Source organism: Salvelinus namaycush, chromosome 29, assembly GCF_016432855.1.
Source record: "Salvelinus namaycush isolate Seneca chromosome 29, SaNama_1.0, whole genome shotgun sequence".
Classification (NCBI taxonomy): Eukaryota; Metazoa; Chordata; class Actinopteri; order Salmoniformes; family Salmonidae; genus Salvelinus; species Salvelinus namaycush.
This window is the reverse complement of record NC_052335.1, coordinates 17,409,831-17,433,501: the sequence shown is the minus strand read 5'-3', so window position 1 is coordinate 17,433,501 and position 23,671 is coordinate 17,409,831. Positions and strand designations below refer to the sequence as shown.

The window sequence follows — 23,671 nt, the reverse complement described above, 5'->3', positions numbered from 1 at the left end:
AAGTCGACAATCTGTTGGCATATCCTTTTTAATCCTTGCCATACGAAGATAAATAATGAAGAAAAAGTATAGATAAAACGTATCGGTGCTCATCGGCCATTGGACATAAATATTACACAACAAGTTGGAAATCACAAATTCAACAATGAGTGGTTTGGAAGGAATCAGTGGCTAACTGCAAGCATTGCAAAGCAATTATTAGCCTGCTATTCAGAGGAGTGGCTGTTTGGTCCATAGTCTAAGATTAAGGGTCTCTTTTCCTAGTTTAAAATGATAAACATTCAACATCGGCCATGCTGTCAATGAAGCATGATTTGTGCCACGCTCAAAACAACTGTTAACTTGGCACTGCAAAATCTGACTTTAGTGAGTTCAAGACAACTGGGAACTTGGGGAAAAATGGGAACTTGGGGAAAAACAAGCTACGACTGTGAAATAAGTTTTGAACTTTCATCCAACCCCAATTGTAAATCAGGAACTCGGGCCTCTTTCTAGAGCTACGACCTGAAGATCCCTGATGTCATCATGATTCAACCTTTTTTTGGGGTGGGGGGGGTGGAGTTCCCAGTTGTCTTGAAAGCACCATAAATCCAGATAATAATAAAAGTTTGACAAAATTTGCCCACGAAGGACTGCTGCACCACCTTCCTGTTCAAGTGAGCACAGCACAACAAGGTGAGTCCAAAAATGTCTTGTATGCTGCTGCATAAATGATGTAATATGCCAGGGAGATATGTGTTCTGTAGGTAAGAAAGTAATACTAAGTGTATGTTGTGTAGTAAGATGTTAGTAGCCCATGTGCCTCACCCTAATAATTGTCTATTTTCACCTCTTAATTTCACCTACTGTTCTGACTTGGTGATGCACATGTAGCCTATAACCCGTTTTTGAGAAATGTGATCATCGAATATTGTAAGAGCTTTCATTGTCTGCTTATATGCCCCCTTTAATTATCCTGCGGTTCTGACTTGGTGTAGAGGGAGAACACTGTAAGAACGGCCCATGTTCTGAATTCTGTCGCTGTACATTTCAAAAGTGCTGAACAAATAGTTATATTGAAGTCCGTCCTAGCTCGCTCATTAATGTCTGAATCAAAATGACGGATTGCCTCTTACCCGGTTGTTGTCACTTATGCCATAGTTTGTACATATCAATTGTCAGTAGAAACCACATTTGTTTAAACAAGTCAGCCATATCAGCCGTGTCTTTTTTAAAGGCAGTAAATGAGGCTGAATGAACTGTTTTGCTGCCAGACAAGGCTCCGCTGATAGCCAGATGTAGCAGTGGTAAGATGTTGGGACTGCTGTTGGGACAGCTTTATGTAGGCCCTAACAGTTTGTGGGCACCGTTTGTCACCGTTATAGTGCAATTAATGTATTGTTTAGTGTTGTGTCTTTGCTGGCATACAACCCACATTTTTTGTTTTGTTTGCCCCAACAATATTTACATGCTAAAATCACCACTGGGCCTGACCCATGCCACCTCGGGATACAGGGCACTGGAGTTTGGACAGCAGTCTTTTCTTTATCGTCCTCCACAACAGGATTCCTCCATGTGGGACTACAGGTGTCTGTGGCCCTGGCCTGGACAGATGAGGGGAACAAAAACAGGCCAACAGTTAGAGCACAATAATCTCCCTCATTAGCAGCAGATTTGCCTGGCATAAACATCGGTTTCCAGGTCATACATGCAAAAACATGATCATTTGATAACTGGGGTATGAAAGACAAGCGACATACAGATGTCTGCTGTGCTGTCATGCAATGCAAGCCACTTGACATATATTTTAGATAAGGATGTGTCTCTTTCTTTGGCCATAAGGTGGCATACAGTACCTACCCGGAAGATAAATAAACTAGAATTTGCAGCAAAGCCAGCAAGAGCCTTTAAGCTGCCTCACGCCACCATTACCGACTGAAGATGGCGGCGTCAGGCACCGCAGCCCCCCGTTGCCTTGTCCAGTATGTTGTAGTCCGTTCGGATCTGGTCCATACGTTGTCCTGGCCATTGGGAGCGGTTATATCGCAAGCCTGCCATGCTGCCACCGCCGCCATTCATCTTAACTACAACGATCCAGACACGCAGGAGTACTTGGCAGAATTGGACAGCATGCACAAAGTGGTGCTTCAGGTAGTTGGGACTGCTAGCAAGTTTATCAACATTATACTTCTACTAGTTAACTAAATGCCAGTATTTTCCGTAGTGCGCAAACGTGTGCGCAAATTGACTCGGCACATGCGCAGTTGGCTCATATCAAGCTGCATAAAAATAGCCTCTCAATACAAAATCATTTGTACGTTTCTTTATGTAATGTAAATATAGTAGGATGGAAGTTATGCAGTGGTATAAGATGGGATGTAGAGAAAACGAATGCTTGTGAAGTGATTCTTTCTCATCTGTGTTTGTCAGGCTCTGGACCAGGCCTCCCTGTCCAGCCTGTCTGAGACGCTGACAGAGAAGGGGGTTGCTCACAAGCTGTGGATCGAACAGCCAGAGAACGTCCCCACCTGCCTGGCCCTGAAGCCTTACCCTAAAGACACTGTACATCCTCTGCTGCGCAAGTTTAAACTGTTCAAATGACACAGAAGGACCCCTGTACATGCATGTGGTGAATGGAGTCTGGACCACAGCTCCACACCAGTTAAGATGTTCTTTTTTGGGCGGTTGACCTGTGCATCTCGGTGAGGAACCATCATTCAGTGTCTGTGCTTCAGATTCATAAGGAAAAATCTCACTCTGATAAGCAGTGTATTATCTGTCCTACAGTAACAGGGAGACATCACTCACTGAACCATGCCATAAAATGGCCATTTAAAGAGTGGATGTCTGGCCATGTAATTTGATGTGGCCACATATCTTGTGATTCAATGAAAGGGTGAATTGGTGACAGGTTATGTAAGGTCTTTCTCTAGCTGCTGATGAGTAGAATCTGTTTACAAACTTAGTAGATGCAATAAAACATTAATGATTCTAATTTGTGTCTTGTATTATTAGTCTGAATAAATAAATTGAGGTTGAAAGAGAATGTAGCTAGTGGCAAAGTCAATTAAGAACAAAATCTTATTTACAATGACGGCCTACACCGGCCAAACCCGGACGACGCTGGGCCAATTGTGCGCTGCCCTATGGGACTCCCAATCACAGCCGGTTGTGAAACAGCCTGGAATCGAACCAGGGTGTCTGTAGTGACACCTCTAGCACTGAGATGCAGTGCCTTAGGCTGCTGCGCCACTCGGGAGCCCTAGTGACAGTAATGAAATGAAGAGTGAAGTATATAGTAATAAAATAGAGAATCAACCAAAATTACATAACCTGTTTTACACGGTGCTTTTATTGCGATGTGTTGCATTCTCACATTCATGGATGTTATAGATTTGTTAGTCAAAGCATCATTTACTTTCAAGGTCAGCATCTTCACCTTGGAAAAGCAACAGAGGGACCGAACGCACGAGGTGTATGTGTAGAAGTGTGTAAACTTTGAACTAATCCCAGTCTGAGCAGCCACATACCTCCCCAAAAAAACGGACAGACAAATAAGACATTTCAGTAGATGCAAAAACGGTTTGTTTTTCAGCCTACAGGGGGGACCCCCTGTAGGTACTGGACCCAGCCTGAGACTGATTGTCTACAATGTCCTAAGAAAAGGTAGGATTTATCCCAGGTATTACACCTGGACACAGAAATAAAAACATGCATAATTCTTCCAGATACTTCATTCATATTGTCCTACACAGCTGCTCCGATGCCTCTTTAAAAACAAGTTTATACAAGTATAATAAACATAACTGGACAAAATGTGTAAAATATATATAGATATATTTATATTATTTTTACAGGGGAAAAAGTGGAACCTCGTTTCAATGAGAAATCATTGCCCTTATAAGTGGCGAGATACAAGCTTTTGAGTTCTCCAACCACAACCAACTTCAGTCTCGATAAGGCAGCACATATAATACTTGACAAACATCATCAGCAAACAGTTGCTCCAATAATCTAACAGTTGAGAGGTAATATCTGTGTAGGGTACAGTGCAGTACTCTTATCTAAGGATGTTACTTCTGTATTAGACAGTATGTGATAAGGTGGCGAAGAAATGCAAAAGTGATAGCAGTAAACGTATGTAGGGCTGTTACTGCTTGGTAGGTATTACTAAGCCTAGAAACATAATGAATAGAACTGATGCTACACTATATAGCAGAGTACAATAATTGCAGGGAGCATAGCTGAGGGGGAATGTTTTGAACAGTTGAAGCTGCTGCAAGACAAGACGTATGAGTGTAAGCGCGTTAGTTAGCTGATGGCCGAGGGAAGGGGCAGTGGATCACCTGAAGAAGATACGCATAGTTTAGATTGAGGATCTGTGGCAGAGTGAACTGAAACTACATAGATTAGTAGTAGAGAAAGTACACTTCTCTTTAGTCATCATATTGATGGGCTATACAACCAAGTTCTTTGTTTTTAAGAACCTGAGAAATGAGTAGGATTACTAAAGAAAAGTCAAATCAATATTTTACTTTCTAATACATTCAGAGGATTTCCTTTTTTTCTTCCTAATCGTGAAATAGTAATCTGATTTGAACAGTATTCATGATGGCCTGTTTCCTCTTAATAATTCTGATATAAAGTGCAAAACTAGATTGTATTTCTTGCAAATTCCTGGAATATTTAGATATTTAGTAAAAAAGTCATGTAAAATACAGCAAACTTGTTTTATAAAGGTAAAGATAAGAAAATCCTCATTAACATTATCATCAAACAGCGAGGAGCAGTCCTCTATGCAGAAAATATATACAAGAGGCACCTCAAATTTGGTATAAAGTATTCAGCTAAATACATTCATATTTTTTAATGAGATTCAGTTGATAGATCAGACAATTATCAACAACACTAGTTTAAGTTAAAAAAACGAAAGTTAGGTAGTTTTTTTTCTTCTCTTCAAGAAACTAATGACTGAAAATACCACGATTTAAATAATTGATTCAGATTCTAGTGTGGCTTTGAATACTTAAATCAGTGTAAAATAAATGCTTTTCGCTGAGGTGCATAGCTAGCTGTTGCAACGTTCTCTCTTCCTGTAAACAATGACAGCACGTCAGGCCATACAATACTTTTTGCATCTTTGCTAGGAGTCAATGGCAACAGGGAGAATAAGTTTCTAACTGATCATACTTTGGGAAATTCCAAAGAATACAAGTTACATAAAAATACTATAGCTGATAGGTCACTTGTCAGTATCTTAGGACAAAACGTGTCAAAAAGGAAATAAAGGACAAACAGGCAAAGCACAAACTACCACAAATTAGTCATGTGGTCAAAGAGGAGCTAGTATGTATAGGTATGAGACTATTTCATTTTAGAAAATTTAACAAAACGCTACATTTTGTCTCATCCAATTGCATGAGGCTTGCATATGATATGAATTAAACATCTTGAAGCTTTGGTCATTACTTCTGAAAATGCAAAAAACTACATCAGGCGATCTACAAAAGCCCACTTAACTACCGAAGCCATGCTTCTCAGAATCCAAGGTTCCACTTTCTCAGATCTGTTTAAACTTTTTGATAACAGATAAATTAAATAATATGGCCTTTTTAAATGAACCCGTACAAAAGCCAATCCATGCTGCTTCTCTCTCAGTAAAATCACATTCAGCAGTCGCTAAACCATTCCCTCACATAAAGAGCAATCTGAACAACACCCACAGGAAAACTTGCAGGTATCTAAAAAGAAGAAGAAATCAAATCAGGACATTTCCATCTTAAACACCAGATACACAGTATTAATCACATACATACACACACTCAGTCATATACATCAAAATGAAAAAATGTAAAATAAAATGGAAGCGAGTAGTTAATACCACAAACTTGGAGCACTACATTTTGTTGATTCTGAACAAATACATATTCACATTGTCTGTTATATACATGTTAACATGTTGAAGAACCAGTTCAAATATTTACCTTGTACCTGTACTGAATGGACTGTCTTTGCCATTGAGCAGGTCTTGCTTAAAGTAATGTCTGTTTGTTAATGAGCGTTGTCTAATGGTGCTTTGAATTTGGCATATTATATCCCAAATGCTAAACAGTTGATATTAACAGATCGGATTAACTTCCACATTTGATGCAGTTCTATTACCACTATCCATACAGAAATGCCTGTTCCTCAATGAGGAGCAAAGGCTGGAGAGAATGTGAAGATGAAAAAAAAAAACACGTTATCCTTTGTAATACTTCTGTGAGTGTGAAACCTTTAGCTGGTACCCCATATAGTACACGTATACTGAAAACAAATGAAATCCTTCCACAAACATTCTGTTGTTAATTTGTGTTTCTTCCGTGTGTTTTGTAAAGTGTATGTTTATTTACATGAACCAAACAGTGGCTGAGGAATGGCTTTAACCTTGATAAATACCAACTGTTAACCCACGGCCCGTTCAAATAGAAAATAAAAATGTAACATTATCAGAAGAGAAGGAAACTGAAATACCTCATTTAATTATATATGCAATAGGGTAAAAGCAAAGCAACATTTTAAGTTTCTTAAAATGCACAGGAACAATTGGTATGTAAAATCAAGGTTTATCTGTTTCACAAATGTTTTTTTCTGTAAAAGTATTCAAATTGGAAATTGCTACCAGCTTTTCATGTCAACTGTAATCGACATCACACAAAATGATCCCATTTTCAGGTTGAATTTGAGTTGTATGGTGAGGACACCTGAGCCACTGTTTGGGTACAGTATAAAGCACACAGACACCATTGAAACTGTACATAAAGTGATTCACAAATCATAGAACATTGGCGTTCAGTTTGAGTTGGTGTGCAGTTTGAGGTCTCCGGAGGAGGATGGTGATCATACATGCTATTTCAACTGATCATCCCTAACCCTCCTCGGTTATTAGCTGTGCTCGGGTAATGTTGCACACCTTGTGAAATACCTTGTATATACACAGCAGTGAGACATCTAGTTGGATAATAACAGTTATCCTTTAGAAAGCCTTGTTAATCAGAAATACAGGTACCCGGGATAGAGCAGAGAAGACAAAGTAGACTTGATTTTTCATTATCATTACAACGCCGCAAAACATTTATTTTGTCTCTTCAATTATGGTTATTGCTTGTTAATAGGTTCTTGTTTACTCCTATAAAAACATTGTGTTTGTTGGCAGGACTTTATGTGAATGAATGTGTATAGTAAATATCAACAGAGGTTAGCGCTGATAGACAGTGTCTGACTGGGCAACAGTAGGTCACATGAGCAGTCAAAAAGAGCTGTAGTGTGCGGCCAGTGGAGTGACATCATCACGGGCAGAGTCGGAGAGAGAGAGAGAGAGAGAGAGCTGTGTTTCCAAGACCCCATTCAACATCCATCACTTCTTAGTGAGGAAATTCTACTGTTACTAGCTACAACATATTCATGTCTTTGTGTGATATTGATAATCCACTCCTGTTTGTTTTGAGGTTAATTTAAGAATATTGAAACATTCAATGGGATGCCAAAAGAGCAGAGCTAGCCATTTCTAAATCAATCGCAAAAATTCTTATACCAAGATTTTCTTTTTTCACATTACAGAATACAGAGACAGTTTCCCCACCACAACATTTAGCAGTGTTACATTTTCATAATGCCAAATGTCGCCTAAAACATAACTGACATCTTAGACGCCGCAATTTTTTAAAAAGGGGGGTAAAAACCTGCAATGAATCGCAATGTATAGTTTGAGCTCAAAATGACAGTTGCTTTTTAGAGTAATTAAATTACGCTTTTGAAAGGAAAGTAGATAGTGTGAATTCATCTCATCCTTGCTGGACAATACTACCCAGCTGCACGGTTCTACATGGAAAAACAACACTGACAGGCCAAAGAGAGCCCATTGTGGCTCGTATTCACAGACGCTGGGGAGAAAAATGTGTAGGACAGACAGTTAGTTTGACAGTCAGGTAGTTAGAAAATGCCCTCCCAGGAAAGACAGTGTTGCCAACTGAACAGAGCAGAGCAGTCTCCCATCCCATCCTGGCCGTGATGCTTGTTGTCCTGACGACGCAGATGACGAGAACAGAAAAACAAAAACGAGAGCTGGGAACTTCCTCCCATCAGGCACTGCAGTGGAGAGAGCCAGTCAGTCACAGATCCAGCTGAAACTGAGCTTTCCATTGCAGAGGTTAAAAACCTAACATTCTTAAAATGTTGTCCCCACAACATCGCCCCACCTGCCCCGCGCGAGGCAAAAAGGCGAGACGACGGGTTAACCACCCAAAGCTGAGCTCAGCTGCACGCTGCTCGCACTCCCAAAACGTACTGCTGCGACGGCCTGATGGAACGGGCCAATAAGGAACCAGGTCATGTTTTGACGACCGCGACGACTTGGCAAAACCGGAACCTGATTCCTTTCTCAGAACAGGAAGCAGACTTTGTGTTGAAAGTATGTAACCAGGAATGAGTGCTGAACGATCGTTGCGGTCTTACGGTACGGGCTGAGGCTGTCAGGCAGGTAGACAGACACGCTGTTACCTGGACCTCAGTCTCCCTCCCAGGGCCTTCCTAACCAGTCCAGCAGGTAGCTGTCTAAAACCAAAGGTGAAAAAGAAAAGAGGTTGTGGTGGTCTATGGAGAACCTTTCCGCTGGCAGGCAGCTGAGCTGAGGAGTCACTCTGTGAGGAGCTGCTGGAGGAGGCTCTTCTGCTGGGACTGGCTGCTCTGAGGCCCCTGGGGTCCTTTCTGGGGGCCTATGGACCCCGGCTGGTTTAGGTAGGAGTCGCTGCCCACCAGGTTCACCGTACACTGGACGTCGGCAAACACTTGAACCTGCTGTACCTGATGAGGAGAGGAGGGAGAGAGGACATCAGTGGAGAAAGGAGGGAGGAGAACAGAAGGAAATGAAAGTGATAGGAGAGAGCCTTAGTGAAATGGTTCACCACAACAGTTTTGGTCAAATGGCAGTTTGGATGGTCTGTTACTGCTTTTCTACTCGAGGACTTCTAAGTTGCGGTGGCTGACTTCAGGTGTGGCACCCTCACCTGATCGTTACACATGGAGTTGCCAAGGTTACTGTTGCCCAGGCCAACGGGTGGTCCCATGGGAGGTAGTGAGCCCACACCCCCTGAGCCTCCTGCCATTGACACGGTGATACTCATGTTGTTGTAGACCCCCTGTTGCCCAAAGGCCTGGGGCGTCGTCTGACCAGACTGGCTGAATAAGCTGACACACAAGACAGAACACAAAGTCATGATACCAGTGGTTTTATGTACACTCCTCTTTCAGCTGCTATATCTGGTCATTATAACTACCAATACAATATATAGACTTCAAAGAATGAACCACATCTGGTATAATGTTACATAAGTGCTTGTTAGAAAGAATTCTCTAAGAAGCAAACAGGTCATTATTATGTAATAATGATGTAATAACCATCTGACCGTGTCATTTCTATGTAGATGCCAAGTCAATAACGGGCTATGCAATTTACACGTTTACACAGGCATGGCTCTGGCCACCTCACCTGTTGCTGCCCATGCCAGCTTGCTGCCAACTCTTCATGTCAGGTGACTGGTACCCAGGAGGAGGCTGGGCTTGCTGGAGCAGAGGACTCTGGGAGGTGGAGTTCTGAGGGGACAGCAAGGGGCTGGTGGGACTGAGCTCTAGAGGGAACGAGGGGTCTCCTTGCTGGACCATACCTTTGAGGAAAAAGACAGAGAGATAGTGTTAGAACATTCTAGAGTCTAAAACATTTTCATATTGATATTTGTCAGCAGCACTGTATTCCATTTTCTATGGATCCTGTCTGCAAACTACTTTATATCACATTTTGATATTGACAATGTCAGCACATTGTACTGACAATTCCTGATGCTATCGAGACAGAACCATCAACCAGACATAATCTAGCAGTGATTATGGTGGATACCTAGGTAGCCTAGTCACTCACCCGGTCCTCCAAACTGCTGGAAGAGCCCAGGCTGGACCGCCGAGTTCACCCCCCCAAACTGTCCCTGCATCCCACCCATCATGGCTGAATGGCTGCCCATGGAGCCCAGGCCCGACAGCTTGGGGTCCAGGGGCCCTCCCATGGGATTGAAGAGGCTGGGAGAGCTGGGTGGGTTTCCTGACATGGGGCTGTAGCCTGGAGGGTAGCTAAACTGTTGTTGCTGTGGCTGGGGTCCTTTTTGTCCCCTGGTGGCCCCAATAGGCCCCCCGGTCCCCATGCCTTGCCTCATCAACATGACCTTCTGCTGCAGGAGCTGCCTCTGGCGGTGCTGGAAGCTGTAGAGCTCCCGCTGCCTCTGGGCCAGCATCTGGGCGTTTAGAGGAGGCTGCAGGGAGAGAGGATAGGGGACATATAGGAGACACCTTCTGTCCGCAAAACAGCCCTCACATTCATGCATAGATTCCCAAATGACCTATACCATTTGAAATAGACTGGAAGGTACTTCCTTCAGAGAGAGGGAGATGGATGGACAGAGAAGAGAATCAGGCACTTTGTTTTCGTACCAATAACTCAGTATAACTAGCTATGATGCTTAGGACTTACTCAATACACACCATGCCGAAAGAGGGAGAGAAACAGAGTAAGAGAAAAGTATTGGAGACAGAGAAAAACAATTACGAGAACAAGAGAGAAGGAAGCGTGAGGACAGGATTGATGGTGATCGTGAGTTCTCCAGAAACACTCACCTGAGAGGGTATATGAGGCTGCTGCACTCCCTGACGCATCCCCATGGTAACGTGAGCTCCCCCTGGGAACTGGCTCATGGCAGCCAGCCTGTTCTGCAGCTGGCAGAGAGAGAGCGAGAGGGGAGTGAGTCACATGACTGATAGAGAGGAGGGAGGGAGGGGAGAAACAATAGAGGGAGGAGAGGAGGAAGGGAGTGGACTAAGTGAAGAAATGAGAGACGAGAGAGGAGTGAGAGCAGATAGAAGGAAAAGACAGGATTGAGATTTAAAAAAAATGGACTGATGAGTGAAGTGTGTGAAAGAAGAGAAGAGAAGAGAACTGATAGAAAGGAAACGGGAGATGGGAACTCAACATCTGATCAGGAGACGTGTGTTAAAGACTAATAAAGAGGACCAGGAATGAGAACAAAGGAGTTGTGCTGAAATCCAGATTCTTAATATCCTTTACTTTGCCATGAGGTCTTTTAAATCAACATGAGCAGCTAGCAGAAGAAGCACTAAAGTCCTAATAATAATATGCAGAGACCGCTGTGTGGGAACCGTGAGTAAGAGCAGCATGTGTGAGGGGAGCGGGATGGAGAGAGACCTTGAAGAAGAAAAAAAAAAAAGGAGATGTGAGCCACATTTGTGTGGGAGCAGGCTGACAACACATCAGGCGGTCTCTCTCTCTCTCTCTGTGTGTGTGTGAACGGAGTTACATATAGAGCAAAAAGGATAATAAACAATCAATCCCAGTGAATATACAGCACATACAGTACTCTCCTACCATAGATGGGCTTGTAGCAGCCATTTAGTTCCCATGTGTTTGTTCTGCTGTACCATAATGGAGCATAAGAGGTTCTCTTCCTCACATGACCATCCATTTCACCGCGCTAGCTAGCCCTGCGTAGCTACACAACACAATGGCACATTAACACAATATAGGGCTGCCCGGTCGGCCAGGAGGGAGATTTACTATTGCCAAGCCAGTGTTTAACGAGCGCTGGCTCTGACTAGGATTAAAAGGCAACGCTGCGTGATACAGGCTTCATTAACGTAAACAAGACCTGTTAAAACTCACCTCCCTCCTGTGTAGAGGAGAGGAGGGAATCAACTACGCCCACGTTAGAAAGATGGACCAGGGGAGTGGGCCAGCCTGGCTAGGTAACTCTGTTCCTCTTGAGCAGCGGTGTCATGGTTTAATTCATACTTAACAAAAAATATAAACGCAACATGTAAAGTGTTGGTTCCATGTTTCATGAGCTGAAATAAAAGATCCCAGAAATGTTGTGCAGAAATGTGTTTGTATCCCTGTTAGTGAGCATTTCTACTTTGCCAAGGTAATCCATTAATCCTGCCAGGTGTAATATATCAAGAAGCTGATTAAACAGCATGATCATTACACAGGTGCACCTTGTGCTGGGGGAAATAAATGTGCAGTTTTGTCACACAACAGAATGCCACAGACATCTCAAGTTTTGAGGGAGCGTGCAATTGGCATGCTGTCTGCAGGAATGTCCACCAGAGCTGTTGCAAGAAAATGTAATGTTCCTTTCTCTACCATGTGGAGGTCCTGGGCTGCCTCCAACGTCATTTTAGAGAAGTACGTCTAACCGGCCTCAAAACCGCAGACCACGTGTAACCACGTCAGCCCAGGACCTCCACATCCGGCTTCTTCACCTGCGGGCTCGTCTGAGACCAGCCACCCGGACAGTTGATGAAACTGAGGAGTATTTCTGCCTGTAATAAAGCCCCTTTGAGGGGAAAAACTCATTCTGATTGGCTGGGCCTGGCTCCCCAAGGGGTGAGCCTGGCTCCCAAGTGGGTGGGCCTATGCCCTCCCATGGCTGCGCCCATGCACATTAATTTCAATTGAATGATTTCCTTATATGAAATGTAACTCAGTAAAATGGTTGAAATGGATGCGTTTATATTTTTGTTCAGTATAGTTTAATCTGGTGTGTTAGTGCTGGGTTGGAACAAAAGTCTGCAACCCCTAATGTACCCGCTCTGCCCAGCCCATCCTACCTGCTGTGGGCCCTGCAGCCTCTGTTGCAGCTGTAACCTCAGCTGGTTGGGTGGCAGTCGGAGCTGGTTGGCAACGCCAGGCGCTCTGCCCATGCCCCCGGGGAAGGCCCCCCTGGGTGCCCCAAAGACCCCCATACCCTGCCCCATCTCTGGAGGGAACTGGGCAGGGGAGCCAGTGCTGAACTGAGAGGGGTAGCCAGTCAGCTTGGGGTCCATGGAGATGGGGGTGGCGGCAGGGGGCTGGGAGGGAAACCGTTGAGGGGTGGGGTCAAAGCAGCCGCCCTAGGGAGAGGAATGGATAGGGTCAATACTGGGTTAATTACAGTCCAACAAACTCTCCAGGACCAAACGAATCATTACGTGAAGCATGTATCGATGATTGCACTACTGTACTGGAGAGTAATGATTCTGTGGTGCTTTGGACAGGAATTTAAATTCCCTCTATATTTAGCTCTCATTCAGCTCTGCAGTGTAGTAGAATCAGGTTGTATGACAGTGCCTGTCCTCTTATATAGATAACACTTGAAGAAGGCTAACGTAATCTACTATCATTCTCCTCCTCCTGTGATCTCACCTGTACCAGCTTGTCGATGCCCAGGGCTCGGTCCAGCTCTGCCAGCTCACTCTCGTCCGTCCCACTCAGGAAGGACACCAGCTGGTCCAGGAGGGCCTTCTCATCGTTACGACCCTCTGGGGTGGTGGGGGGGCACAGCAGCTGGTCCAGCGGGCACGGGACACACTGCCTGCTCCACACACAGGGGGAGTCAGGAACATGGGAGTCTGTGCATTCAATGTAAGGATGTGGAAGGTTTGGTTCTGTGTGCGTGTGAATTGGAATGTGAGCAATGAGGAATGTATGTGTCTGTGTGTCCACAAAGGAGTACTATACTCACTCCTGAGGGGAGGCCAGAGAGGCTTGCACGGGGTTTCCCATGCCTCCATCAAAGGACAGAGAGTCAGTCAGGGCCAGGGGCCGGAACTGCTGAGAGTCCGTCTCCATCTTAGACAACCCTGAAAGACAGCACACACAACTCTTAATGAACCCCCATGAAACAAACAACTACCACATAGATTCCATATTATTCTGTAATCATTATGTAATTTCCAACTATTTTTGGAAATGCCCTATAGATATTTAACTGAGGATTGTTTGATATGAGCATATTCTAGTTCATACCGGTGTTGGAGTTGAACGAGTTCATGAGTCCAGGCTCTGTGTAGGGGCTGCTGCTGTCTTTCGGTGTCTGGAAGGGCTCCCCTTGTCCCTGTCCCTGGCTGGGGGTGGTGGGGCTGCAGAAGTCAAAGTGTGACTGGTTCTGCAGGCTGGAGGAGACATCCGTGAGCCCTGCACAGACACAAACAGACACACGGTCAGGATCAGTCCTTTCCTGGGTGGCCACGTGGAAAATGAAGACAGGCAGCATACAGTGGGATGACCCACTATGGTGACCCCTCACCCTTGAACCCCCTAATCCCTGCTGTACCTCGGCTTGGTGTTCGGGGAGGCTCCCTCTTCACGCTCATGGCTCTGGGAACGTTGGCCTCGCTGGGCTGGAGTAGGGTAGGGGATTGAAGCTGGTTCTGGGGTTGGAGATGGGTAGGGGACTGGAAAGGGGAATGAAGCTGGTTCTGGGGTTGGAGATGGGTAGGGGACTGGAGAGGGGACTGAAGATGGTTCTGAGGCTGGACCTGAGTAGGGGACTGAAGTTGGGGTTGAGGTTGGGAGGGGGACTGAAGCCGAGGCTGTGGAGGTGACTGGAGCCGAGGTTGAGGTTGGGTCTGGGGGCTATGGGACGACAGGGCCTGAGGGTCACCCTTCTCCTCGCTGCCCTGCTTGGCCCCAGCGGGGCCCCTGAGGGTGGGCAACAGCTGGCTGAGAGGGTCCAGGTCAGCAGGTCCACTGGGGAACTAAGAGAGAGGGAACGGGGCAAAGAATGAAAGGAAAGGACGGGAAGGGGGGGAGACAGGGACAGGGAGAGAAAGCAAAGGTCAAAGAACTTCAAAGGCTGCCGCTGGAAGCTCTGTGCTGGGGAGAGACAAAGTCCTAGAGGGGCCACAAATGAACACAACTAGCTCCTGATATAAGAGGGCAGTGAGGGAGTGTTACTATGCGCTCAACATAAATAGAACAAATACAGCAGCGAATCACATGCTCCCTTTAGAAGGCAGCAGCAGCATGCACTCAGGCAGCCCGCCAGCAAGGCACTCTCACGTTCCAGACACTGTGACAACCACAACAACAGGGATATCCAGAGTTACATATCCAATGTCCCCAATTCTAACCCCCGGCCCCGGCCCCAACCCTAAAACCTAACCCTATTCCTAACCTTAACCCCAAACTTAAACTGTCTGAGAGTTCAGCATGTCTGGGACAGGATCTTGCCAACTCTGGATACTACTGGCACTGTGTATGAGGGGAGTAGGGCTGCAGACAATACCGGGTCTCTGGGCGGCCTGCTGTCTGCAGGACTGGGTTTGGGTTTGGGGCTGGCGCAGGCTGCAGCACAGGGCGTAGTGTCCCCGGTGGCCCTCTTCTCAGTCTTGACCCGGACCGTCTGCAGGCTGAGAGCGGCCGGAGGGGGCAGGTCTCTCAGGTCCTTCTCATCCGTGTCCAGGAGGAAGCGCAGCAGCTGGTGGTCCTGGGGGGTGGTGGGGGGTCCGTTGGGGTTGGCGGTGGCAGGGCTGGCAGGAGGCTCCTTCTTGATCTCAGACTCCTTGCCGTTGCCGCCCTCGGTCGGGCTGCTGTCCTGCAGGAGGCGGTGGAGGATCTTGTGGCGCTCCGTCAGCGTGCTGTGGGAGGCCGGGCACTGAGGGGTGGAGGTGGGTGTGTTGGGGTGGGTGTTAGGAGCGGTGTTGTTGGGGTCCCCAGGCGGCCCCACTCTGCCATTGTCCAGGAGCTGGTTGAGTTTGGGGTTACCCCCCAGGTACTCTCCTCCCCCACCTCCTCCTTTTCCCTCAGGGGGCTTGGCGGGGGGAGGGCGCGTTGGGGAGCTGGTGGGGGTGCTGGCCTTCCTCTGAGGTAGAGGGGAGGGCAGAGAGAAACCCAGGGGGGTCCCTGATCCACCGTCCCCACCAGAGTGCTGCCTGCTGAGGATTCCACCGCCCCCGCCACCACCTCCACCTCCTAAGGCCCCTGCCGGAGAGTGCAGGCCAGGAGTGGAAGGGGAGAAGGGGTTCCCTGGGACGCGCGGGCTGCCGCCCAGCCCCGGGCTGCCCCTGGGGGGCCTGGGCGACATGAATGAGGTAGGGATGGCTGTGAGGGGGCTGCCCAGGGGTGAGGGGCTGTTGACCTGCTGAGGACACAACCGGTTGGGCGTCAGGTACCCTGCTGAATGGCTGGTGGGTGTGGTGGGGGCGGTGGTGCCGGAGCTGTTTCCGTTGTTGAGATGGAGGCTAGAGGTGGGGCCTGGGGCTTGGCTGGCCTCGATGCCCGCCGGTAGGGCAGGGGAACGGGAAGGGTGGGAGGAAGCAGGGCTCCCATGGGTCAGTAGAAGGCTGGAGTTAGTGTTTTCCTGAGAGCTAGCAGTGTTGTGTTCCCTACAAGAGAAGGAAAACATGAGCAAAACATCAGCTGGGTGAGAGAAATATTCTGGAAAAAGTATTGTTTGTTTATATCATTGGCACAAAAACACATTCCCATCAGCCTATACTATCCTATAGAATTCCTACCCTTACAACCATCGTTGATTGGCAATAAAGTAATCAACTCTACTTGTTCCACATGACCTGCCAGTTTGTGTGTTCTCCGTGCCTGCACGGTTGTGTGTGTTACCTGTCAATAGTGTGAATGCCCATGATGAAGGGCTGAACGTCGGATTTGGGGGGGCAGCAGAACTTGCAGCGGGTCTGAGCGCTGAGGGGGGTCCCGTCGCTCAGGTTGAACTGGTAAAGAGGACTGATGGCCGTGCCATGGGTCATCACTGGCAACACGCACATGCACAAACAACAATTGGCCTACTTATCATTGTGGCTTACTTTTAATGAGAAAAAACATATATGTTTTTGCAATGGTACCACACTGTACTTTTTTATTACAGTTTCATTATTGAGAAAAGTGCAGAAAGTTTATTTCCCCTCTCCCTTCCTCCCTACTCTTCCTCATCCTCCACTTCTTTTCCCCTCCTCCTCACCCTCGTGGAGCAGCTTCTTGGCGTGGGAGGGTTCTTTCCCCTGTGGCTGGAAGAATGCGTAGATGCACTTCCTGACCAGGTCCTCCCAGCCTGGTCGCCCCGTCGCCCGCAGAGCACTGGTCTCTATGGAGATGATTTTCCCTGGAGATAAACAGACACACACATCAAAAAACACACATCTGTAACCAGAGATACTGAGGCTCGGTGATGAAAACCAGATGGAGTTACATTATGAGGTCAGAGTTAGAGCTCCACAATGATACAAAATACATATTGTTTTTGCAACATTGTGGACCACTCAAAGTGAGTTTTGAGACACTCAGATGTAAATGGCAGTAGTAGTGAGAGCTGAAACCCTGTCCTTTTCTTTCCTCTCTAGGTAGGTTTACCAACAAGCCTGTTTATTGTGCAACACTCTCTAGTTAGTCCACCTTCTGGAGCAACACTCTCTAGTTAGTCCACCTTCTGGAGCAACACTCTAGTTAGTCCACCTTCTGGAGCAACACTCTCTAGTTAGTCCACCTTCTGGAGCAACACTCTCTAGTTAGTCCACCTTCTGGAGCAACACTCTCTAGTTAGTCCACCTTCTGGAGCAACACTCTCTAGTTAGTCCACCTTCTGGAGCAACACTCTCTAGTTAGTCCACCTTCTGGAGCAACACTCTCTAGTTAGTCCACCTTCTGGAGCCACACTCTCTAGTTAGTCTACCTTCTGGAGCCACACTCTCTAGTTAGTCTACCTTCTGGAGCCACACTCTCTAGTTAGTCCACCTTCTGGAGCAACACTCTCTAGTTAGTCCACCTTCTGGAGCAACACTCTCTAGTTAGTCCACCTTCTGGAGCAACACTCTCTAGTTAGTCCACCTTCTGGAGCAACACTCTCTAGTTAGTCCACCTTCTGGAGCAACACTCTCTAGTTAGTCTACCTTCTGGAGCAACACTCTCTAGTTAGTCCACCTTCTGGAGCAACACTCTCTAGTTAGTCTACCTTCTGGAGCAACACTCTCTAGTTAGTCTACCTTCTGGAGCCACACTCTCTAGTTAGTCCACCTTCTGGAGCAACACTCTCTCGTTAGTCCACCTTCTGGAGCAACACTCTCTAGTTAGTCTACCTTCTGGAGCAACACTCTCTAGTTAGTCTACCTTCTGGAGCAACACTCTCTAGTTAGTCCACCTTCTGGAGCAACACTCTCTAGTTAGTCTACCTTCTGGAGCAACACTCTCTAGTTAGTCCACCTTCTAGCACAAAAAGAAAGCTCTCTAATCCACACATTGGAGTGTGTGTGTATGGAGTGTTTGTGTGCCAACAGCAGTTGCGAGGTAAAAGGTGAGAGGTCAGCGGTTAATACCTGTGGGATCCTGTTTGGTGATGAAGGACTCAGTGCTGATAGCAGGGAGCTGCTGGGGGCGAGGCATCCGACAGGCTATGCAGATCAGGCAGGTCTGCAGGTCTGGGCACAACACCAATCAAAGGTCAGAGTTAAGACTCTGACAGGTGTGTATGTGTTGTGTGACTGTGCGTGTGTGTGTGTGTGTGTGTTCGTTGTAATACGCAGAGCGTCACTGTGTCGAACTCTATCCCTCCAATATGGCTCAGGGCTAGCTAGGAGGACAAGGTAAAGACCAGCGTTCTCATGTCGCTGCTGCACCTTGTTCAATGTGTATGTAAACGTCTGTGTGCAGACGTGGCATGTATCTGTGCATCTAGCTGTACGTCTGTGTGTGTATATATGTATGCGTCTGTGAGTGTACATGCGTGTCTGTGTGTGAGTATGTATGTATGTGTGTGTGTGTGTGTGTGTGTGTGTGTGTGTGTGTGTGTGTGTGTGTGTGTGTGTGTGTACTCACCATCTCCCTCGTCCTGCATGGCTTTGGGCTGGGAGACAGTAAAACACTGCATGATGTCGTACTGCTGCCGTGCCTCCTGGTTCTCTGAGTCCACCTCGTCAGGGGGCCTCTTCAGCATCCGGCAGCTAAACGTGTGACTGTTCCTCCGGCCCTGCTCCTGGGGCCATGGCACCCCGTTGACTACACACACACAAACACACAAGTAATGGTATAGACACACACACAAATCAATAGGAACGGGGACAGAGACAGGTAAACCAATGCGTGTGTGATGTAATAATAATGGCTTGAAAAGAGACAGGAATGACATATGGGGTAGAGACAGATACAAAATATATACAATATAGACAGGAGAAGAGGGGGGAGAGAATAAGCAAGACAGAGAACAGTAGTGAGTGACCACGTTTACATGTGCACAGTATTCCGGATAGTAGATAATATCCTGCTTAAGGTCTCATTCGGGAGAAGCTCTTTACATGCACCTTTGACATCCCGCTCTAGAGTATCCCTGTAGGCATGAATAAACAGAATATTACTCATTTAAATTCCTATGGGTTAAATGGAATAGTAACTGAAATCTGGACACTGGCTGTAGGCATATAACCTCTCACGTGTAACGCTGCGTAATAACCTATACTATTAACTCCTGCAGAATTATGCATTTATTGCTGTAAAACGATACAATATATACTTTTGTCTCCGGAACAGGAGTGGAGAAATATGATATCTTTCTTTCAGCATCTCTTGAGAAAATGCAAATGTGCATGTAATGTGTTATCTTTGACACTGTTATGCAAGCAGACGGTATTTTAACCGTACACAATATGCAGCCAAGACGAACTGAAGTCTTATCAGAAACACGCTTCGTCGTTTTCTCAGCTTTTCATTTCCTTAAAACCGGTCAAACTGATGACAGTTGGACATTTTGCACAGGTTCAATCTTTCCACTGTTTTGGAGTTATTGCGTTTTCCTCCTGGTCCCTAAACGAAACAGACAACTTTACCGGTGTTAACTAGATTGCTAATGCATTCATTCTATCAATGTAAGACATTATTCTGGTTATGACAGAAGAAAAGCTGCATATATCTAACTATAGTTGGCAAACAATTTACAAATTATAGTAAATTAATTTTAGTAGGCTAAATTATTATGGTGGATTGAACTGTTTGAAGTGATTTGTTTGACAGTCAGATGAAAACACCATCAAACAACACCGATGATACGCAAAACTGAGCCTGCGCAGACCACAAAAACAACACTGATGATACGCAAAACTGAGCCTGCGCAGACCACAAAAACAACACTGATGATACGCAAAACTGAGCCTGCGCAGACCACAAAAACAACACCGATGATACGCAAAACTGAGCCTGCGCAGACCACAAAAACAACACCGATGATACGCAAAACTGAGCCTGCGCAGACCACAAAAACAACACCGATGATACGCAAAACTGAGCCTGCGCAGACCACAAAAACAACACCGATGATACGCAAAACTGAGCCTGCGCAGACCACAAAAACAACACCGATGATACGCAAAACTGAGCCTGCGCAGACCACAAAAACAACAATAAACAGGATACAATTTTTACATCTCACAGTATCCCGTCTTAGATCAGCACGTCCCAGGCATCTTATCTGGGTTTCTCATAACTAGGATACAAGCTTATACAAGGGTTATTGTAAACGGGATTGGACGTTTATATGCGCCAACTCAAGAACAGAATACTTAATAATAACGGGATATTGGTGTGCATGTAAACGTGGTCACTATGTAGTGAGAGTTTAAGCTGAAGACAGGCAGGTAGATAGTAGCTAGTTGACCTGTCCATCTCTGCTGACATTAACCCATCTTGTCTGGCCTGGCCTTTATAGAGAGGAATTACTAGGGGCTTCACGGGACACAGACCCTTTCATGTCTCCTGGTTACTATGCTCTTATAGCTGTCACGTGATCTGGCTGCTTCATACTGCATGATACCATGCCTATAGCAGAGATTCCTCTCTTACCTCCTCTCCATCCTCTTTGTCTTTCTTTCTTACCCGTCTTCCCTCTATCATGTTCTTCTTCATCTCCTTTCCTTCCTCATCTCCTTTCTCTTGTCCTTGTCACACTGCTCGACTTCCTCTTCTCTTCCTTTCTACTTCTCTCTATTCCTCTGTCTGATCCCTCCCCCCTCTCTCTCGCCCTCCTCTCCTTCCTTCACCATCCTCTCTTCTCTCGTCTCGTCCCCTCCCCTCCTCCTCTCCTGTCATTCTCACCGAGGCTCTTGGGCAGCAAGTTGCGGATGAACTCATTGTGGTCTCCCACGTGGAGGATGCTGTACACGCTGGAGGTCATCAGCTCTTCCTGGGCGTAACCTAGGTAACTCGTCACATTCTCTGACACAAACACGATCCGGCCCTCGCGGTTGACCACAAAGAAGAAGCCGTCCAGGGCCTGGCCCGAAACAGAGGGAGGGACAAAAGAGGAGTGAAACAGACACCTCCGGAGGAAGGGGAACACACAAAGAGAGCAGGGGGACTTCAGCCTTTCTCTCTCTCACAGCCCCAGCCTCAGCCAGGGGGAAAGTGTGCCAGGAACTAACGTGGAAAGCATAATGACACTGGGCCTCACTGGGAAACTAAGTCCTGGGAACCATACAGAGTCACTGAATCACTCTGGACAAAACAGAGAAAATACTGAAGACAGAGAGATTAGAATAAAATTGCAGTTGTCCCCGAAAATTGCATTTTTACACAAAAAATATACACAACTAACTTTATGTAAATTTACTGTGAGCAGATGCACTCGAATTACTATGCATTCATTTACTAATGAGCAACCAAAAATATGATTATATTTTCATGAAAGAGTACCTGTGCTCAGAAAGCAGCATGCCTAAATGATCCAATCAATGGATAAGTGGATTCTTCCTGTGTCTGTCAATGAAATTCAAATTCCACCAAGCTTTATTGTTTCACTCACCTCGAGCAGCAGCGGCCCCAGAGCCTCTTTCTCCACCATGCCCTGACTACTGGACGAAATGTCACTCCTCTGCACCTTGTCCTCTGGTGATATTAGAGACGCTTTCTCTGCAGGGGACAAACACACACAGAGATCTTAGGAATAGAAAAAAAGGGGGGGGACTGAACTTACATTTACATTTAAGTCATTTAGCAGACGCTCTTATCCAGAGCGACTTACAAATTGGTGCATTCACCTTATGATATCCAGTGGAACAACCACTTTACAATAGTGCATCTAACTCTTTTAAGGGGGAGGGGGGGGTTAGAAGGATTACTTTATCCTATCCTAGGTATTCCTTAAAGAGGTGGGGTTTCAGGTGTCTCCGGAAGGTGGTGATTGACTCCGCTGACCTGGCGTCGTGAGGGAGTTTGTTCCACCATTGGGGTGCCAGAGCAGCGAACAGTTTTGACTGGGCTGAGCGGGAACTGTACTTCCTCAGAGGTAGGGAGGCGAGCAGGCCAGAGGTGGATGAACGCAGTGCCCTTGTTTGGGTGTAGGGCCTGATCAGAGCCTGAAGGTACGGAGGTGCCGTTCCCCTCACAGCTCCGTAGGCAAGCACCATGGTCTTGTAGCGGATGCGAGCTTCAACTGGAAGCCAGTGGAGAGAGCGGAGGAGCGGGGTGACGTGAGAGAACTTGGGAAGGTTGAACACCAGACGGGCTGCGGCGTTCTGGATGAGTTGTAGGGGTTTAATAGCACAGGCAGGGAGCCCAGCCAACAGCGAGTTGCAGTAATCCAGACGGGAGATGACAAGTGCCTGGATTAGGACCTGCGCCGCTTCCTGTGTGAGGCAGGGTCGTACTCTGCGAATGTTGTAGAGCATGAACCTACAGGAACGGGTCACCGCCTTGATGTGAGTTGAGAACGACAGGGTGTTGTCCAGGATCACGCCAAGGTTCTTAGCACTCTGGGAGGAGGACACAATGGAGTTGTCAACCGTGATGGCGAGATCATGGAACGGGCAGTCCTTCCCCGGGAGGAAGAGCAGCTCCGTCTTGCCGAGGTTCAGCTTGAGGTGGTGATCCGTCATCCACACTGATATGTCTGCCAGACATGCAGAGATGCGATTCGCCACCTGGTTATCAGAGGGGGGAAAGGAGAAGATTAATTGTGTGTCGTCTGCATAGCAATGATAGGAGAGACCATGTGAGGATATGACAGAGCCAAGTGACTTGGTGTATAGCGAGAATAGGAGAGGGCCTAGAACAGAGCCCTGGGGGACACCAGTGGTGAGAGCACGTGGTGCGGAGACAGATTCTCGCCACGCCACCTGGTAGGAGCGACCTGTCAGGTAGGACGCAATCCAAGCGTGGGCCGCGCCGGAGATGCCCAGCTCGGAGAGGGTGGAGAGGAGGATCTGATGGTTCACAGTATCAAAGGCAGCCGATAGGTCTAGAAGGATGAGAGCAGAGGAGAGAGAGTTAGCTTTAGCAGTGCGGAGCGCCTCCGTGACACAGAGAAGAGCAGTCTCAGTTGAATGACTAGTCTTGAAACCTGACTGATTTGGATCAAGAAGGTCATTCTGAGAGAGATAGCAGGAGAGCTGGCCAAGGACGGCACGTTCAAGAGTTTTGGAGAGAAAAGAAAGAAGGGATACTGGTCTGTAGTTGTTGACATCGGAGGGATCGAGTGTAGGTTTTTTCAGAAGGGGTGCAACTCTCGCTCTCTTGAAGACGGAAGGGACGTAGCCAGCGGTCAAGGATGAGTTGATGAGCGAGGTGAGGTAAGGGAGAAGGTCTCCGGAAATGGTCTGGAGAAGAGAGGAGGGGATAGGGTCAAGCGGGCAGGTTGTTGGGCGGCCGGCCGTCACAAGACGCGAGATTTCATCTGGAGAGAGAGGGGAGAAAGAGGTCAAAGCACAGGGTAGGGCAGTGTGAGCAGAACCAGCGGTGTCGTTTGACTTAGCAAACGAGGATCGGATGTCGTCGACCTTTTTTTCAAAATGGTTGACGAAGTCATCTGCAGAGAGGGAGGAGGGGGGAGGAGGGGGAGGAGGA

At 46.9% G+C, this 23,671-nt stretch overlaps 3 protein-coding genes across 4 annotated transcripts in view; 1 reads left to right on the top strand and 2 right to left on the bottom strand.

Moving 5' to 3' along the window:
- Positions 1-1,920: 1,920 nt before the first annotated feature.
- LOC120024394 (putative peptidyl-tRNA hydrolase PTRHD1) lies at positions 1,921-2,580 on the top strand. The gene is made up of 2 exons (XM_038968634.1): positions 1,921-2,130; positions 2,410-2,580. The coding sequence occupies exons 1-2, from the start codon at positions 1,921-1,923 to the stop codon at positions 2,578-2,580; spliced, it is 381 nt and encodes a 126-aa protein (XP_038824562.1).
- Positions 2,581-3,310: 730 nt separating this feature from the next.
- Positions 3,311-22,060, bottom strand: LOC120024545 (nuclear receptor coactivator 1-like). Of its 2 annotated transcripts, none has more exons than XM_038968826.1 (18): positions 22,025-22,060; positions 21,633-21,739; positions 20,927-21,104; positions 18,662-18,841; positions 18,163-18,264; positions 16,815-16,955; positions 16,457-16,604; positions 15,123-16,221; positions 14,169-14,592; positions 13,862-14,029; positions 13,578-13,695; positions 13,259-13,427; positions 12,685-12,966; positions 10,678-10,776; positions 9,932-10,316; positions 9,506-9,680; positions 9,024-9,204; positions 3,311-8,820 (listed from the first exon to the last, which is right to left on the bottom strand). In XM_038968826.1, exons 2-18 carry the CDS (start codon positions 21,669-21,671, stop codon positions 8,653-8,655), a joined length of 4,056 nt encoding a protein of 1,351 aa, XP_038824754.1. In that variant the 5' UTR covers positions 21,672-21,739; positions 22,025-22,060; the 3' UTR covers positions 3,311-8,652. The 2 variants fall into 2 exon arrangements, with proteins under 2 accessions (XP_038824754.1, XP_038824755.1); XM_038968827.1 differs by lacking the exon at positions 22,025-22,060 and adding an exon at positions 21,868-21,908.
- LOC120023981 (nuclear receptor coactivator 1-like) overlaps positions 21,694-23,671 on the bottom strand; it is a 117,179-nt gene continuing 115,201 nt past the window's right edge. Inside the window, exon 6 of the mRNA XM_038968075.1 lies at positions 21,694-21,739. Coding sequence (XP_038824003.1) covers positions 21,694-21,739 — 46 coding nt within the window. The remainder of the gene's footprint in view (positions 21,740-23,671) is intronic.

Bases quoted from the DNA above. Each gene is read 5' to 3' on its own strand.
- LOC120024394 (XM_038968634.1), top strand. From the start codon at position 1,921: ATGGCGGCGTCAGGCACCGCAGCCCCCCGTTGCCTTGTCCAGTATGTT. The intron at 2,131-2,409 runs GTAGTTGGGACT...TGTGTTTGTCAG, and splicing joins TGCACAAAGTGGTGCTTCAG to GCTCTGGACCAGGCCTCCCT.
- LOC120024545 (XM_038968826.1), bottom strand. From the start codon at position 21,671: ATGGTGGAGAAAGAGGCTCTGGGGCCGCTGCTGCTCGAG. The intron at 16,222-16,456 runs GTAACACACACA...CTTCTCTTGTAG, and splicing joins GGCATTCACACTATTGACAG to GGAACACAACACTGCTAGCT. The intron at 14,593-15,122 runs GTATTGTCTGCA...CCTCTCTCTTAG, and splicing joins GCAGGCCGCCCAGAGACCCG to TTCCCCAGTGGACCTGCTGA.